The sequence below is a fragment of the Anopheles merus genome, chromosome 3L (genome assembly GCF_017562075.2).
Source record: "Anopheles merus strain MAF chromosome 3L, AmerM5.1, whole genome shotgun sequence".
Classification (NCBI taxonomy): Eukaryota; Metazoa; Arthropoda; class Insecta; order Diptera; family Culicidae; genus Anopheles; species Anopheles merus.
The window spans coordinates 31,101,979-31,121,087 of NC_054085.1; the positions used below are offsets into that span (position 1 = coordinate 31,101,979).

General features: G+C 45.4%; 2 protein-coding genes across 8 annotated transcripts in view; both read right to left on the bottom strand.

Annotated features, from left to right (window-relative positions):
• The window catches only part of LOC121599619 (A disintegrin and metalloproteinase with thrombospondin motifs 1), a 98,207-nt gene that overhangs the window by 36,440 nt on the left and 42,658 nt on the right, over positions 1-19,109 (bottom strand). For all 7 annotated transcript variants that reach the window (XR_006005703.1, XR_006005704.1, XR_006005706.1 and 4 more), the window contains exon 5: positions 16,603-16,704. Coding sequence is in view for 2 of the 7 variants with exons in the window: in XM_041927563.1 (XP_041783497.1) it covers positions 16,603-16,704 (102 nt within the window). In the remaining 5 variants the exon portion in view is untranslated. The remainder of the gene's footprint in view (positions 1-16,602; positions 16,705-19,109) is intronic.
• Positions 6,471-11,968, bottom strand: LOC121599620. Its single transcript, XM_041927565.1, has 2 exons — positions 9,039-11,968; positions 6,471-8,970 (listed from the first exon to the last, which is right to left on the bottom strand). The coding sequence occupies exons 1-2, from the start codon at positions 11,252-11,254 to the stop codon at positions 8,928-8,930; spliced, it is 2,259 nt and encodes a 752-aa protein (XP_041783499.1). The 5' UTR covers positions 11,255-11,968; the 3' UTR covers positions 6,471-8,927.

Consider the following 19,109-nt stretch of genomic DNA (forward strand, 5'->3'; position numbering starts at 1 on the left):
TTGGTGATAAGTCGACTCCACTGGGTGAAACGTTGGCGCGATGGTAAAGGACGCGGCATGAAATGTATAACATTAAAAACAGCGACATCCTTGTAGCGTGTTCCAGTTCGACTGTGCGCGCGCTGATAGTGCGCTTGATCCTCCCAGACACGCTCTTGCTTTAACCCGCTTGCCCACCAACAGTATGATTGGCTTAATCGTTCGCCTTCCCAAACCCACGCGCAATTCGCAACCGGCTGCACTTTTCAGCCGTGCCTTTTCAGGTTTTTTGTACCTTGCGGTGGGTTTGCGGCTTGTTTTTTGTGTGTGTATGTTCGCATAAGTCCGAAGAAAGTGCAGCACAGCGAAGAAAGCGACCGCACAAAACCGCAACAAACTGGGTGTTAATTAGCCGCAACGGCGTCCGAAAACGCTTTGGTTCGTTCGTTCGTAACAAACGGTGGCATGGGTGTTTGGGGCAAATTGAATTTCATGCCAAACCCAAAAGCTTTAAGCTTTAGCGTTAGACAAGAGAGCAGTAGAGAGGGAGTGGGTGAAAGATATCACCAGTGAAACCAGTGTTATCTAATGCAGCCGGTACGAACTCGGTCACCTGAAGGGGGAGGTTGTTTTATAACGCCTTTTGGTACTTTGTTTCGCGCTGATTGCTGATTACTGTGTGCATCACAGAGATATTGCTAAGCAAGCTGAGTTGTTGTTCAAGGAAGTGCAATGTTTTGTTGTCTTGGGAATTAATAGAATTAATTTAATTTAATTATTAACGCATCAGTTTTTTCCTGAGGCATTGATGCATCACGATAGGCCATATCCTTATCAATGTCTCGACTCGGAGGTGTGTGTCTTCGTATGTGATGGCACAATAACTGAAACATTGATCACCAAAACAGATGTCTCGACTTGTAATCTTGATGTTTCTTACTTGTTGCTGTCAGGAGCACAAGTTCACAGCTGCATGCTATTCACGCTCTGGAAGAACCGTTCTGTATCCAAGAGCTTTTAAACCATCTTCGCCTCGCGTAACCCCAACACTGGTCTGGACGGGAAAATTAGCATCTCCCATTCCTCAGCTACCTCGGATGTGACGAAAGTGACTAATGACGCCCAGTTAGCGTACCCACAGCGTGATGCCGTAACGCCAATACGCTCGATTTGCTTGCGATTCGATTGCAATCGACGCGGGGCGAGTAAGGCGGAGCTCGAAGAAAAGGGTTTCCAATCGCGTCAGTTTACAGTTTACATTTATCATTCCACAGCGCGCAAATGCGCAAAGGCTAAACGATTCTTATGTCAGTGTCAAACGCTGGACGCTGTTGTCGAGCTCCCTGTTCCCCCCGTTGACGGTCGATTAGCACCTTTCGATGGTGTAATTGAGCCCGTTCGTCGTGACACCCTACGGAGCGTGAACTTGAACTACTTCTGAGAGGGGTTGACGCGAAAACGCGATCGCGAAAGGGTTTTATGGGGTGTTTTCCCGTAACCCGATCGAAAAGAGGGTATAGACACGATTGGCACGAAGTTTGAGCTAGAACATAGATAAATATGTAAATATGAGCCTAAGCTTGCGGTGGCGTAAGAGTCGAGTTCTTAAGTCTAGGTCGCGCTATCTTGGTTCTTACATCTTCCTGCGTCTAGCAACTGTCAGTCAAACGATAATCTGTTGGTGCATTTTACCTTCGCCAAACGCCTCTTGGCTACTTGTAGGTCCATTACGGATCCAACTGGCTCCATGAGTTCAAGGATCAAGGATTAATTACAAAATCGTATGACGTTCTATCGACCACAAAGGATCAACTAACCACGTGTGCAGTCGCTGTGCTTCGCGCTGCAAACCGGTGGGTCAAGTAATTGTGCAACGGCTCTACCGCAACACTTTATTTTATTACCCTCCCCCCCTCGTTGGCTAGATCAAGCCGTGTGCAGCCATGATTCATCGTGCAAGGTGCAACTGGACAAGACGGATCTTGTGTCTTGTGCGGTTGTGATGCAACCACCAGTACAGTGCGGCGTTGGAAGTGATCCTGAATGCTTACGGCGCGGTAAAACTAAAACAAATAAAACACGTAAACCTGTTTCGGATTGCTATATCACTGCTGTAGCGGTAGGCTTTGATTAGGCAAAGAACCCTTCCAAGTCGACGCGGCGCTGCTCATTACGAGTCATTTCAATTTTATTGTCCAACTCGATCAATATCGGTATCCGTTTCAAAACGGCTTTTCTACGGTGATGAGAGGGACAATGCTAACGGGCATAAGGAAATTAAATATCATAGGCTCATAGGCTTTAAAGTGTGAAGTCTTCAGAAATGGTGCCTATAAACTATGTCCATCGATGTCAACAGTGTCAAAGTTGTGTTCAAAGTAATCTCTCGTATCGTGCGATAAAATGACAGTAATATTTCAATATTTTTGTCACAAACCAGCGATCATGCAACGTGCAAAGGTTAACAGCTGTAACTTATTGAAAAGGGCAATCATGCAAGAAAATCACAACTGGACGCACCCCTGGCTGACTGCTTACCTCAAAACGCACGCATAAAATAGCACAAAATTGTTGAAATCCTAACCACCCAGCAGCGTCCGAATCAACGGTGCACGTAAGTGCAAAATCAACACGGCCCGTCCCACCGGCCGGCTGCACGCGCGCCGGCGCCTTCCAAAGCGAGGGCGTCCGCAAATGGACACTCCTACCCTCCCCCCCTCCCGCTGCCGCTAATTAGAAAAGGCAACATTGGCGTGCATAAATATTCATTCACTCGCCCGTAAGGCCTCGCCCGGGATTGTAGCCAGCCGCACGCGATCCGTTTGCCATTTAGGAGGAGGTTCATTTTTACTTTCGTTTTCGCTTTCAAGTTCAGCTCACGGTCAGCCTGTGATGCATGCGGGAGCATGCATCCATCCAGGGAGAGATTTAGCGCCAAAATTGTTACGTGTGTGTGTGTGCCGCGTTTTGTTGTGCCATTGTTCAATATGATAGGAAGATCGATGAGGATCGATGAGAATCTCCTATGTTCAACGAACTTTAGCCCGCCTCAAGGCAAGCAGTGTTTGGCAATAATAAGCCTTTCGGAGACTCCTCAAACAATCATCATCCGCCGAATTTGCATAATGCCACACCTTACCCATCCACGACACGTACTTTGAGCGCGACGAAGTTTTGAAGATGCGTGTGAGCCGCTTATGGCGGAGAATGGCGAGTCTGGAGGGACAAAAAATGCCAATCCATTACGGAAAAGTGGAACCGATGGCGTTCTTGGTCGGCCGTCTCTGCTCAACCAGGATGTCTGAAGGATTTGAATGATCTGAATAAATCACCGGGTGCGGGCGTGACGATTTCAAATGTATGTGTATGCACAACTAAGACGATCAACCTCGAGGGCGCTCGGTGTACGTTTTCTCACGTCCAGCTCGTTTGCTCGTTCGTGGAACCGATTAAAAAGGCGTATTTATTCTGAAATATTCGGTCCGGCTGACAATGTTGAGCGAGTGGAACAAGAAGTTGCGCCTTCAGAAGCTTCTACTTGTGATCTAGTTTCAAACACATTAGCAATACAAACTAAAGCAGTCAATCAAATGTGCGGAGCCCGGCTGCATTGATGGAACGGTTTTCATCAGCTAGAAAACAACCGTCTCGAACGACAGCATCGGTAATAACCTCAATTTGTTCAATGCTGATCCACGACCGATTCAACCCCTGGCTCGTTATGCATGCGTGAAAGAATTCGACACAAATTAACAAGCCGTAACCGGAGATCGGGTTGCATCTCGTTACCATGATCGCGTTACGTGTTGGACACGGATTGGGTTGAAAAAATAAATAAAATAAAAAACACTCTCCCTCTTCTTTGTGACAGGTGGTAGAGCTTCTGAACACAGTGCCTCTTCAGTGCCCCCACATACATACACCGTACCAAAAGCACGTGCTAATGAAGCGTATCGTTGTTTTAGTTCGATTGGATTAAAGTGGTATGGGGCATGAGCATAGGCAACCAAACCCAACCGACCGACCAGATGTACCGTTTGAGCCGATCGTGTAACCAGCAGCTTAGACTGAGATTGATTGTGGTAGCACTGTGTGATCTATTTAGCTGTAAGGCCATGACTTCGGTCGGACAAGGTGCATGCAATCAACGTATGACAAGAGACACTAAGAGCAGGTAGATCCAATGTCAGTGGAGGCTGCTACAGAGTTTTGGTGTTCGTTTGGAGCTCGTTCGTCCTATTGGTTGCATGTGCGTTCTTGTTTTGAGAAATCCAATAACATCCTAAAGCGTAAGGACTACTTGCTATATCCATCTGTAGTCGTCAGATTAGTATAACGATCTGAAAAATCGTAATCTACAATTACGGAGAGCAACAAATGCAATTCCACTTTGTCATTTGCAACCTGCCGACCGACATTTACAGCAAACATTGTGCTAGACTCAGCCATGCGATATTGAAAGCCGTAGGCTCTAAACGCTCTCAGCAGCTTCTCATGCTCATCAACTGATGGTACCGATAAAGGTGATAGAACAATAATAATGATTTCATTAGAGCGTGCTTTGCGTGTACGGTATGGAATTTTGATGAGCTGTTTTTTTTTGCTCTACCCGCAGTAATCAAGATCTTGATCGTAGTGACTTCCTTAGTAGTAAAGGCCAACAAATCGTAATCGTACATCTTAGCCAACCAGCCTCGCCAGCAGTCACGCATTAAGCATTGCTATTAAGTTATCACTCTAGAGATCAATATATTCACACTCCCTGTGATACTACACAACCTCTAAGACGTTGGTGTCGTATCTATATAGGCCTTCACTGGAGTGACTCGTACACACTGCCTACATTTTAATAGCAACCTATTAACCAAAGCCGAATACATCTATTTCCAGCACCATTAGCGGATGTGGTTCAATGTCGCGTAGCGTATTTTCGTTGCTACAAACTTGGAAGTGGTCAATTTGTGCCTTTCGCCCCCACATAGACTCTTGGGGGGGGGGCATCTTCAGCTCTTCCGAGAATATGATGGATGAGCTTTCGATAGCGAAAGAGAAACGAAGAAAACGAAAGCAACAAAAAAGATCAAGCGCGCAGACACGAAACGAGATCCTCGCACGCAGATACAAAACGGCGACGACACACAAAAGCCACCCGACATTGACCTCTATTCGGCGCACCGCCGCAACCTGGCCAATGCGCCCCGAGTTCGGTATGCGCGAGTATGTGCGCCCATATCGGAACGGGGGAATCGATTTCACTTTCATTTCGACATCATTGCCGCAGGGAGGAACCCACAGTCGCCTACCACTCGGATCGCCTCTTCACGTCTCTCTCTCTCACCCCTTCACAGCTTCAAGTGGACAGTCCCACTCTAGGAGCACTTAAGTGAGGTCTGCAAGGGGTGGAAGAAAGCGAATAAAAATGAAAATAAAACATAAACCGTGCATGAAAAACTCCCGGAACCGGTTCCCCGATAGGCGCTAGGAGGCTCTGTCATCGGAAGGATTGAAGGATATTGTTACGAACCGAGCTTCTCCGGCAGGCCACGCGAAGGTTTGGCCCTCAGCAAGAGTTGCAGGGTTGTAACGGAGGAGAAACAAACAGCAGCAGAGTGGACAGAGTATTTGATACTTCGCCTACTAACCAGTCCTTCCCGCTAGTTGCTTCTGATCCAAGGTTGGGAAGCCTATGCAGACGGAAGGGGGTGTTTGGCTCGGAAATCCAGGGGCTCTGTCCTATTTCGGATATTTAGAATTAAACGTCTTTACTCCAAGAGCTTCTGCGTTTGAATCCCTCTTTATTTAAAATATGGCCTACTTTTATACTAAATTTATCCTCACAAGTTTACCCGAATATCCGTTCGGACGGGATAATTCGTGTTTCCAGAAACATCTTATTTTCACGTGGAAGGATAAATAATGGTTACTATGATCAGATTGGTAAAAAAAAGAAATTTAGAATCGCGTGCGTAACATTCTCCCCACCATAATTCATCCCAATGGATTATGCTATATTGGCCGCGATTCATACATCATCTTCTTTTTTCAACTGTTGTATAAGTTTCGGAGCCCAATTGCATGGAGCTATCATGCGTTTCTTTGGCGGGACTTTCTGCAAATTTACTTCAGATAGCACTTTTCTTTTTGTTGGTGATGGCGGTGGCTTCTTCACAACCAGCAAATGTTCTTTCTGCTCCACGTCTATGACTGCAACCTTCACTGCTGGTCGTTTTATAACACCTTGGACTGTTTTGACCGACACTGATCTAACTTGTCCATCTGGTGCTGTTGCAGTCTCTACTACCCTTCCTTTAAGCCATTGTCCAGGTGGAGCGTTATCATTCGTGATGATCACTATATCATTAACCTTGATGGGTTCTACCTTGCACGTCCACTTATTTCGTTTGATCAAAGTAGGCAGGTATTCCTTTTTCCATCGATCCCAGAATGTTTTAGCATTGTGCTGTGCCAATCTAAATTGTTTCCGATCCACTTGCGATGTTTCAGTAGGTGCTGGTAAGGAATCTACACCTCTACCAATTAAGAAATGGAATGGTGTAAGAACCTCTTCTTCTTCTGACGTTAGCGGCAAATGTGTTAAAGGTCGCGAATTTAAAATGGATTCGATCTGAATTAAAGTCGCTCTTAATGTTTCTGGTGTTGGGTGCCGCGTCTTCCATTCAGTAACCATATGTCGTAATGCTTTCTTTATGTTTTGAATCAGACGTTCCCAGGAACCTCCGAAGTGCGGTGCTGCAGGCGGGTTGAACTTCCATTCTATTTTATATTTTAGTGCAGCCTCACGTCCCATTCTTAGATCGATATCTTCGACAATTTTCTTCAATTCTTTTTCTGCGCCAACAAAATTTGTTCCGTTGTCACTGTACAGATGTGTTATCTTTCCGCGGCGATGAAGGAAGTTATTCAAACACACCATGAAACTATCGGTGTCCAGTTTCTCTGCTAATTCCAGGTGTACAGCTCTTGTGCTCATACAGGTAAATATCGCTCCCCACCGTTTCTCAGTAGAGCGCTTAACGGTCACATCTAGAGGACCAAAGTAATCTACTCCTGTATGTAGAAATGGAGGATTGTATGGATGCGTTCTAAATGTTGGTAGCGGTGCCATGAGAGGTGCTTTAGGAGCAGCGGTGTTCAAAATACATCTTTGGCAGCAACTTTTCACATTTTTTAAGACTGTTCGTAGATTGATAATCCAATAGTTTTGTCTTAAAACTCCGATTATAACATTATCTGCCTGGTGCATATACTTCTCGTGGTAGTCTCGAACGAGAAGTTTCACAACACGTGACTTTTGGGGTAAAATGATTGGTAAACGCGCGCTGTATGGCAAGCATGATGCATTTTCTAGACGGCCTCTTGATCTTAATATTCCTTTTTCATCTAGAAACGGTACTAGTGTTCGAATACTGCTTTTGTTCGAAATCTCCTTTCTTTTTTCGAGAGCTTCCATCTCTTCAGGAAAACCTTCCCACTGAGCTTTTCGCAGTAATGAGAGTTTAGCCGTTTCCATGTCCCTGTACGATATGGTTCGAGAAAAATTGCTCCGGTTCTTCAAGAAATCGACGTATTTTTTCATAACTGTTTGGTGCTTCAGCAATTTGTCCCACGATGAAAAATAGTATTCTGGAGCAATTGTTTCTTTGTGCACGGTAACGATGTGCTGTTCTTCACCTACTTCATGTACTCCAGGCCAGTCGCGTTCATGCTCTTGTAAAAACTGTGGGCCATTGTACCATGTCCACGAATTACTGGTGATTTTCGTGGCAATATCGGCTGGATTATCCTTTGTGGATACCCATCTCCATTGGTTGGCACTGGTTGTGTCCAATATTTCACTTACACGATGCGATACGAAAACTTCATACTTTCTATGTTCGCTGTTAATCCACGCAAGAACAATTTTCGAATCACTCCAGAATATTGTACGACTAATCGTTAATCTAAGCTCCTTAATTACGCTAGCAGTCAATCTGGCTCCTAAAACTGCTGCTTGTAGCTCTAGTCTTGGTATTGACAAAGCCTTCGTTGGAGCCACTCTAGACTTTGCTGCAACTAGTCGTACGACAAAGCACCCATTGAAATTGCTTCTTGCATATACGGCTGCAGCAAATGCTTCCTGTGAAGCGTCTACAAATGTGTGGATTTCAACTGGATTCATAATTGAAGCAACAATTGGTCTTGGGATGGCTAAATCTTTAACGCTGGTGATCATTTTGAGCCATTCGATCCATTTTCCATGCAAACTATCAGGAATCTGCGAATCCCAATCATTTGTTGCGGCGTTGATAGATTGCATTAGAATACGTCCCTGGATGGTTATGTGACTAATGAGGCCAAGTGGATCATATGCACTCATTACGAAGCTCAAAGCTTCTCTTTTGGTTGGCTTCTTTTCCAGATTTATTCGTCCAAGATCTACCTTGTACCCGAAGCAATCCAATTGTGTGTTCCACTGGACTCCCAGGATCTTCTCGACACACGAGTCTTTTTCCTTTATATTGACGATAGCCTTCACCTGATGTCGTTCTTGAGGAATAGCTTCCATTAGCTCTCGCTTATTCGAGATGAAATTTCTTATATGAAATCCACCATTTTCGTGAACCTGAATCACCTCAGTCACCGTTTTGATCGCCTTTTCCATAGAAAAGAAACTATCGAGGTAATCATCCACGTAATGCTGGTTTCGAATTGGTTCAAGTGCTAACGGGTACATTTCACTATTTTCTTCCGCATTGCGATTTTTCACTACCTGCGCACATGCCGGTGAGCAAGTTGCTCCGAACGTCATAACCTGCATGACGTAAGTATCTGGTGTTCTGGTACTATCGCCGTCACGCCATAAAATTCGCTGCGCATCTTGATCCTCCTTCCGAATTTTCACTTGGTGAAACATCTCCTTGATGTCACCACACACACAGATGGGTCCTTCACGGAATCGAAGGAGCACTCCAAATAAAGATGCCATCTCGTCTGGACCGGTTAATAATAGTGAATTTAGTGAAACGCCGTTGATTTTTGCTGCTGCGTCAAATACTAACCTCGGCTTTGGTATCGGCTTATTTTTGTTCACTACCACAAAGTGAGGAATGTAAAATATTTTTTGTGAATGCCGTTTCAACTCTTCTTTCGTAAGCTTGCGTATGTATCCTTTCTGCTGGTACTCTTCAAATGTTTTGCACAGCCAATTTTTCAAACCAGGGTCCTTTGCTAGCTGTTTCTCTTGCGTTGCTAGGCGATGGAGCGCGTTGCTATAGCTGTTCGGCAATATGACGTTATCATCTCTCCATAGCAAGCCTACTTCGTATCTACCATCCGTTTTCTTCAGTGTTTTCTCGATGATGGTCTCCGCTCTCTCTAATGCTTGAGATTTTACTGTTTTCACCGGTTTAACGCCAAACTCTTCGGTGGAAAAATATCGTCGCATCATTTCAGTCATCAAATCCTCGCTCTTGTGAATCATTAAGTGATTTGTTTCTGATAGACATATTTTGTCGATGCCAAAAATCAACCATCCAAGTTTGGTTTTAATCGCCATTGGCTCTTCCGGTCGTCCCATCTTTCGACCAACCGGCATTAAAAGATGACTGTGGTTTAATCCAATCAGCACAGTTGGACGAGCTTTCTGGTAGTCGGATAATTTGATGCCTTTAAGATGCGGATAACGTGCTGCTAATATGCTGCCAGATAACGTTTGACTTGGCAGTTGTAGATTTTTCACAGTCCGTATACCATTAAGTAAATGTTCTTTTTTCTCGTTCATTCCTTTGATCATGCAGCTCACTCTTCTGCTACAGTTTTCCTGCACCGATAGGTTTTGTGTCCATGTTAGGGTTAATGGATCGGTTACACCGTTTAAGTGCAATTTATTTGCCGTATTCTCTTCGATGAGTGTTAAAGATGACCCGGCATCTAAAAATGCGTACGTTTCTAACGTGTGATTATTGTTTCGCAAAACCACTGGAACAATCTGGTAGTAGACATTTTGGATTGTTTGATGATAATTCATCCGCACTGTGTCGCCAGTGTGCAGTAACTGATGATGGGTTTCTCTGCATCCTTGAATACCGCATTCTCTAGCCGCATTGCAATTGTTCTGGCTATGATTATTCGATGTCAAACATGCTTGACACTGCTGGCTGTTTACCACTATTTCTAGTCTTTCATGTACCGGAATATTCTTAAAACGTTCACATCGATATAGTGCGTGAGAACCCTGACAACATGGACATGGCTGGAAAAATCGTTGAACGTTCCGCACACGTGTATTGAATGGTCTGGTTTGTGTGTTCATCGGGTGAGAATTATGAGGTTGTGGTGGACGATTCATCGGACGATTGTTGTTTATTTCCGCTGGACGTTGTTGATTTGGCGAAAATTGAGGACGATGAAAGTTTACAGGTTGTCGAAATCTTTCATTCCTTTTCGGCAATTTTCTGATATTTTCTGCTATCGGATAAAGCCATTCACTAAAATGTTCAAGTGTTGGTATTTTGTTCTTTTTCTCAAGGCTAGACTTAAATTCGATCCATTTCAATTGTTTATCGGTCGAAAATTTAAAAATTAATTCATCTACTAATCTGTGGTCTTGAAGGTATCCCTCTTTTTTAATAGCTTTGAGGTTGATGATCATGTCTTCCAAAGCATCTGACAGATCCGGTATTTTCATCTGGTTCTCGACTCTAACCTTTAATACTTCTCCAAGTAAATCTTGATACACTTGTTCTGGTCTCCCGAACTGTTCTTCTAATTTCTTCATAATGATTGGAACGTTGTCTGGTTCGAGAAACAATCGACGAACACATCTTTCTGCTTCTCCTTTCAAAGCATGTTGTAAACGATTTAAGTTTTCTACATTGCTGAAACTTCCTTCCTCGGTGGTTTCTTCAAAGGCACGTTTGAACTTTGGCCAATCTTTTGAAGTACCATTAAAATTTGGCAAACTATTGAGGGTCATGCGTTTGATATGAGTTGATGAGGTCAAACCACTCATTTTCAACGCTTCAATTAGTGCCTTTAGGGTTGTATCCTGATTTGTGGATTGCGAAATTTCCATATACTCCGCCCTATCGTTTCTGCATTTCACGCAAACAAATTCTTCATCTTCATCGGGCAATCGTATTACCTTTACGCATGAAGCGTGAAACCAACGGTCGCATTCATCGCAGCGTACCATATCATCAATTTCATCTGGCCTAGTGCACAAGCGACAAGCACCTTGCTCATTTTCAACAAAATATGATCTTCTGCTCGCCATTGTTGAAAGTTAGTATATCTGTGCAGCAAAAAATACACAGATCCCTTTCGACAAGCAGAAAAATTATGTCTCCGACACAACAGACTTCTAGATCGAATGCTTCGTAGAGAAAATTCTCACAGAAACCGATAGCTTCGAAAAAGAAATTTTCTGTTCAATCTTCTTCCGTCTTTCAAGAACCGATAGTTTCGGAATCGTAATTTTCCGCGAAATCTTCTTCCTCTCTGGAGCCACCAAATGTTACGAACCGAGCTTCTCCGGCAGGCCACGCGAAGGTTTGGCCCTCAGCAAGAGTTGCAGGGTTGTAACGGAGGAGAAACAAACAGCAGCAGAGTGGACAGAGTATTTGATACTTCGCCTACTAACCAGTCCTTCCCGCTAGTTGCTTCTGATCCAAGGTTGGGAAGCCTATGCAGACGGAAGGGGGTGTTTGGCTCGGAAATCCAGGGGCTCTGTCCTATTTCGGATATTTAGAATTAAACGTCTTTACTCCAAGAGCTTCTGCGTTTGAATCCCTCTTTATTTAAAATATGGCCTACTTTTATACTAAATTTATCCTCACAAGTTTACCCGAATATCCGTTCGGACGGGATAATTCGTGTTTCCAGAAACATCTTATTTTCACGTGGAAGGATAAATAATGGTTACTATGATCAGATTGGTAAAAAAAAGAAATTTAGAATCGCGTGCGTAACAGATATCCTCCCGGTTCGGTGGAAGGGAGAGCGAGGGAAGGGCAGCATGATCGTACGATTATTATTTTTAGCCCGCAAGTTAGCCGGTCGGTTATTTCATTTTAATGATTTATTAATATGCTTTAAACAAAACAGGAAAGGAAGGTGAAGAAAATGCTGCTGAAGTAAATGGCCTGTACGCTGCAGGAAGTGCAGGAAGTGAACCATTAAAGGATCGGATAGCACTTTATAGCGCACGATGGGCCCCGTTTGATTGCATCGTTGCATTACGCCGTTCCATTATCTGAAGGTTCTCGCCTCGGTCCTTGAAGATCGATTATCGATGCAAGAAAAGAAGCGAGAAAAAAGGGGGCAAAGAGCCAAGCCAGCGGCAAGAACTTACAGGATGACGGTGGCCTTGCCGGCCTTAATCTCCGGATCCTGCGTTATTGCGTAGGATTGAGACCCAGTAGGCAAGCCTTCGGGGCTGTTACGGGAAGGAGAGCTTTGCTAGCGACAAGATAGACCACACTCCGGCACGGCCACCACCAACACACACACACAACAATTGATCATAATTGGCACGTCGAAAAACGTCAAGTGAAGGTGAACCTGCTGCGGCGGATGATCGTCGCCCCGCTGGTGGAGATGAGCGTAGAGAATGGGATGGTACGCACCACGCCACCGACCCACAAATCTGACAACCGCAAAGAATCGACCCGCGCAATCGGGCGAAGTTCAACCCCATGGCGGATCGTCGGCAATATCGTTTTTGCATCGCCGTACGGCAACCGCCGCTCGCCTCAATGTCAATGTGGGAAGGAAGATGGCTGGCTGCTCTTGAAATAGTGGCGAACATCCCTGGGTCACCACCGGTGGGGTCATCACGCGCTGGGGTCACGGAAGTACTTTGTGCGACTTCCGCGTTTTGCCTTCTTCTTGTTTATCGCGGTATAGAGCGCCTTTTGGGCAAAAAGGGCCGTCTTCCTGCGGAAAGACGCACTGTGCGGTGCGGTGTGCGGTGTGTACTTGAGCGGCACCTTAAGAGGAACAATTTTTCTCAATTTGATTTCCATTATTATAAATATGCCGCAGCTACCCAAAATTAGCACTTGTTCGCAATAGCATCAACAAAAGCGGCTTGAAGCTTCCTGCTTGCTGGATTAGTCCGATGCTTATTGTTGTTGTTTTCCGAGCCCTGTCAATTATTGTTCTGTTGCCGACCGAAATAGTGCCCTTCATTGCGCAATTGTAGCCAGACAAAAGGGCACACGCACCGCACGCTCAAGGGTCACTCGAAAAAAAAAAGAAGGTAATTTGATTCCGTTCTGTTTTTCTTCGGAAAAGGTTATCAGGCGCTTTTGTGTTGCGGCTGACGGCCCTTGTTGTGGTGGATTAAGATGGATTGTTTCGCTATTGACACCTGCTCCCGGGGCCGGGCAGATTAACCCAAACAAGGAGTCGCGCAATCCGCTCGGAAGGGCAAATTAAGATGTTTTTGTTTGCCGTTGTCGGAGGATTTGTTTGCTGCGTCAACAAGAAGGTGCGAGCTTCTGAAAGGGTCTTTTTTTTTAGTGTTTAGTGTCTAAGTAATCCTTTTCTTAGTACTTCAACTACTAGAAGCTCTTACGTTATCTTTTAAAGACACTTCACACTGCATTGGCAATCCAAAGCGTCCTTCAATCGATCGGTTCAACGCTCGGTGTGCAATCGGGAGGGAAATTAGGGTCAAAGTCAAACCCAACCCACCATATTGGAAGCATCGATTGGGCAAAGTTTGGGTATCGTGTTGCCCAAATTGATTTTGCCGCTCGGTAAGGGTGCGTCGTCACCTCATGTGATGCATTTGCAGCCTCAAATTGGCCACCACATGTCTCTGCAGAACCTCACCGGCACCACACCACAATTGTTAACACTCTCTACTCTTTCTTTCACGCCCCAAGACCTTGACCACACCTCTTTTTTCGGTGGATTTCGGTGGTGCCACCGGTGCGTTTAGAGGCCGTATATTTTTCGGGCCAGCCGATAATTACCGCCCGGTATGTACAAATTCGTGCAGGCCAATTAGCATACCGGTGGCCCGGGGTGAGGGGGTTACAATGGCTCGGCTCTGACAACATGTGCGTTTTTGTGTGTGAAAATAATGTCATGGACCCGAGCGTTTGTACTGAACCACAACCTCTCCTATGCAATTGCGTTTGCGTACACGAGAGACTTCAACGCAAGAGAAGAGGGAAACATGTGCAACCGAATATGAATCATCTTTCTATTGGCAATTCGCTTTCCGCACTCTTATCTGAAGCAATATGCCTTTTCATCGAATTCCATCGAAACACACACACTCCCCGGTCCTATGCTTATTATTTTTCACCTTAACCGTAATCGCTGCTTTTCACCCGATTCAGCCAGCTCCTCTCCCTTCCTTGGATTCCATTAAAAAATGGCAGATGAAGATGTTTTGCCAGTCCTTGAATCGTACTCGATGCATGTGCCCATGTGGCTGGGAATGTATCTGGCCCCACGGTGTCATTCGGTGCCACGATCTTTGAATATTCATCACGTTTCGCCCATCACGCGTCGATCTAAGCGCGGCAGCAGCGCGGGCAAACATTCCCAATCGACAGCTCACCGGCAGTGCGCACTGGGTCGCAATGTGCATAAATGTGAATGTATTTAACGGTTTATTTCCTGTTTTTGTGTACATGTCGACATCCCTCTCCAGCAGGGGAGCGGACGGGACAGTTTGATAGACGAGAAAATTATTTATTAAAAAAGAAGCGTCCAGTCACAGGTTTGCTTTAATTGAAAGGTATATAATTTTAAACTGATGCTAACTGCTGTCGTTCAAAGCGTCAAACGCGTATTTATTTGCATTGAGCTATTGATATTGTAATAAAAGACGTGATTATAGTGCAAAGCTTGTACCTGTGGTCGTGTAACAGGATTTTTAATTTGAAACGGGCAGTTTAGTGTAACACAGTCTGATGATAGTAGAGAAAAGCTTTATAAAATGTAAATTGTTTTGTTGAAAGCCTTTCATATTAGTATAGATATTGTAATATTGATAGATCCCTTCTTTTGTGGCATTTTCACGGCGTTTCCTCTTCAAATGAAATATTTTCAACATAATTCCAATGTACGAAGCATAAAAATTTGTTGATGCAGTTTAAAATAATTTACCTCAGCAACGCAATGCAGTGAAAGTGGCTGCGCGGTGTGCTTGAAGCCACGCGACTGCTCAATACATTATTCAGCGCGACTCACTGTTACGTGCACAATCTCTTCTGGCCGGTGTGCGACGTAATCGTTGCACGTGAGTGATTTTAAATCTATTTGTTTCATTTAAAATGCTCATCAACCCCGTCTGTGGGGATAATGCTTTCGAAAGCCTACCCCAAAAAGCCCGAAAGCCCATCTCGTTTATCATCATTTTAGCCTTAACGAGCCGGGACGCCAGCCGCTAAGTGAGAGAAATATGTGTACGAATTTATTATCGACACGCATACTCGCGCGCCACCGTGTTCCATTAATCAACGTTTACTCCACCGAAAGGGAAATGAGACAGTCGTTACGCGACCCTGAGGTCAGCCAATGACAACGGTGGGCGAGAAGAAGGAAAGCATGGCGCTGGCAATTGGCAAACGAGGCAGTCCTCCTCTCCTCATCCGGCGCATAGAAGGATGCAATTAATCATCTGTCGCTTCCCCGACGTATTGTCCATAATGCATAATGCGCGATGCAGTCGGGCCGCTTATCTTGTACTCGGTCAAAGAAATGTGAGCCCCGGCGAAGACATTCTCGGTGCATCTCGGGCTTGCGGTCGAAGGTCAGATGCAACGCCGACTCATCCGTTTGTGAGTCCCGTCCCATCCCAGGTCATCGTCATACAGTGCCGCTAAACGGTTCACCTTTGCAGACCTACCCCTAGCTTTCGGCACGATTAATTGCTTCATCAAAGGGTACATCCCGAGCCCGAAAACACGTAATCATGACACCCGCCCTTGAGAGACATCCGATCGATCCATTATCCGTTCGGAGGAGGATCGAAGCGCAAAAGAATCGATAGTTCCGGGGCGGTCAGCAGTATAATTTGTAGTTTCACACGCACCGCAACGGTGGTAATTGCCGCGAAGGGAAGTTGAGTTAAATAATGTAGAAAAAAAAGGTCGGGCAACATTTTGTACACACACCGTCCCGGAAAGACCGACTTCTTGGTCCGAACTATTAGGTCAAGGATACGTTTTGGTGGATCATTTTCAGGCGATGGCGCGTGAGAATGGTTTGGAAGTCTAGAGCGGAACACCGTTTCACGTTTCACCGCGAGCGGAGCAACGTTGGGTTGAGCGATTTCGTGAGTCAGTTGGGGCTTTCTGGTGCTCCGGTTTGATTATGATCTGCAGCTTGGAGGCTGTTTCACGGCACACAAATCAACTCGAGCAAAACAAGAGACACTATGATATAATGCACCAAGAGCTCCGAATTGTGGTTTTGAATAGACCGGTGGAGCCATTAGAGTTGGAAGCGTTGAGACGATGTTGAGCTAAATTATAGTACCTAGTAAATCGTGAAGAGTACAATTGGTGGCGAGCACTAGACCAAATGGAGGGCTCGTTAATCCAATAGTCATCGGTTTTCATTGCAGAATGACGAGTCGAGTCGAAACGTAATACTCACCATCATTAGATCTCCACTTTCCAGATGCTTTCGCATCAGCACTGCCGCCATGTTTCCCTCATCCTGATAGATGTCGCCGAAGGAGTCGGCTGGTTCTGGGTCCTGCAAATAAACGTACAAGAATAAACAGTGATTAGTTAATGTCATGCGGGATTGAACAAGACTCGCTGAAATATGATCGGCTATTTGAGCTTTGATCCCTTGCCCGCTTGCAGAATTCACCATTCCAATCAATCACGCAGCGCTCGAGAAGCCATTGCTCCTCTCCAATGAAAGAAGACGATTCTATCAACGCTGAGCATGACAGATCATGGCGCACTGTCTGACGTAATAGTGCAAACTCCCTAGAAACCAATCAACTGCAGGGTAACCTTTCCCGGGGCGAAAGCATCGACAAGATGCATTGACAGCTCGAGCTCTTTCTCAAACAACCCAGCAGTCGTTCAATCGTTATTGCGTAACACCGTGCATGATCTTCCGAGACTTCTTGGGTTTCATTCAAAAGAAGGGCACACCATGCACACTGAGTTAGCTGAAGTTACATTTATGATGTCCACGGTCGCATAAAATAAACGAAACTGGCGGACAACACGGGTGATGCCGGAGACGGTTCCTGGCAGCTCAATGACATCGGAAATATCTCGTTCGAGGGCGCTGGGTAATTCGAAACGGTTGACTGAGTGACTGACTTCTGGCGAAGAGATGGAGATCTGGCGATCCGTCATTTGGTCAGTGTGACTTTTGTGCGGATGTACGTTTGACGTCAGCGGGCTTTTCGTGTACCGGCCAACGATGTAACGTGAAGGACCATCAAGAGACGTTTTTATACCCCAAACCTTGCAAAGCGTGGCATTAATTTTGAGCCTAATTTATAAAATTAATTCAACAAGATAACAAGACATGTGTTGGTTATGTGTAAGGGCATTACCCTGTGTGACGTACTTAGAATCGTCTGGATTCTATGGCTCGTTGAATACGCGTCATACAATTAATGTAGCACATTCAGATCCGTAACTAAAAATAATGTCTTTTCCAAACCACGAATCACAAAAACTTACAATAATTTTACAATTCCAACTCGTCTGATAAGATTCCTTCCGTGCATCCAATTAGAGAAGTCTCTTAAAGCTCTCCAATGATTTGAAATGACTGACAACCCAGTAGCGATTGAATTACTTTGTGTGATGTAGACTTCCGAGCGAAATCTCTCTGATTGTTATGTCCCCAGCGAGACTTCAATGGACCGAATTTCTCACTCCAAATCCCTTTAAATGGAGCCTCTCTCCCACAACAATGCATCATTCAAATGAAACATTTCACTTTTTGCAATATTCCGGTCTGTCGAACCGTCCGTCCGTCTGTCTGTCTGTCAATTCCTTCTTCGCCATTTCAAATGCTTCATCGTTAAAATCGTACCTCGAAGTAACTCCCGCTACATTTCATTAGAAGCGCCGGTCAAACTTTGTAACATCGGCGCAACGATCGGTCCAGCCATACGGCAGCACGTCTTCCGCCTGTTAGCCCATATGACAGGCCACCAACAAAGCGCTCCGGTGTGTCCACATCCGGGGCCTGTCAAAGTCAGCCTCGGGATCAGCTGTGAACTTGACATTTCTCGTCGTCTCGCAAACGCGCGCTATCCAATGAACCATTTTTCCGCCGCGATTGGCGGCAAATTGTTTGCGCAGGTCGTGTCGGAACGGAACTAACGGAGGGCATTATTGGGCTTCCGGGGAGCCAGGGGCGGGAGTGCGCCCAAAGGGTGTGCGGGGGGATGATAATTATCCGCCTCTCTCGCAGAGACCGGGCGCACGTCTATCGACGTAACATTTGTATCAACAATTGAACTGCCTTTTTACTGCCTGGTTGGGAAGGGTTGAAGTGTAACGAAAATCGTGACCGCGGCTCAGATTCCTGTCCAAGGCATCTCAACGTTCCAGCTCTCAGCAGCTAGGCACTAGTATGACGGGTTTGGAGCCAATTAGATGTAAGCCGAAGCTTACTTTTTGGCAGTTGGTCGGATTAGTGTACTGTAGGTTCCAGTGTTTCAGTGCGTTTTGCTATCGGAAAATGTTCAAACGAAACCCACTTTATGTGCATTGCATTGCATACATTTCATCTCCATTCCAGTGCTGTAACATACCAACCTCAATGAGGGGTATGTTACCCCGTATAGCTGGCGGCAACCGTGCCCAAGCAGATCTCCATTTAGCTACCTTTCTCATAATGGTTCCCCATGAGAAGAAAAAACAACAACCGTTGACGCACCTGCACTCCAAGTATGAAAACGGCCTTTTACTTTCTTCCCACTTGCTAAAACCAGTACTTCCAACCATTCCGCTACTTCCGCAAATAACAAAATCTGCTTCCCTCGCCCTCATTGCCAACGGAACCACACGGTACACGGCACTAGTGGCCGGGAATTGCAGAATGTTATGGTTATGGTACACTTTCGTTTTTCTTCCGAAACGTGGATGATGCTGGCAGCAAACAGCAGCTTGCCACAG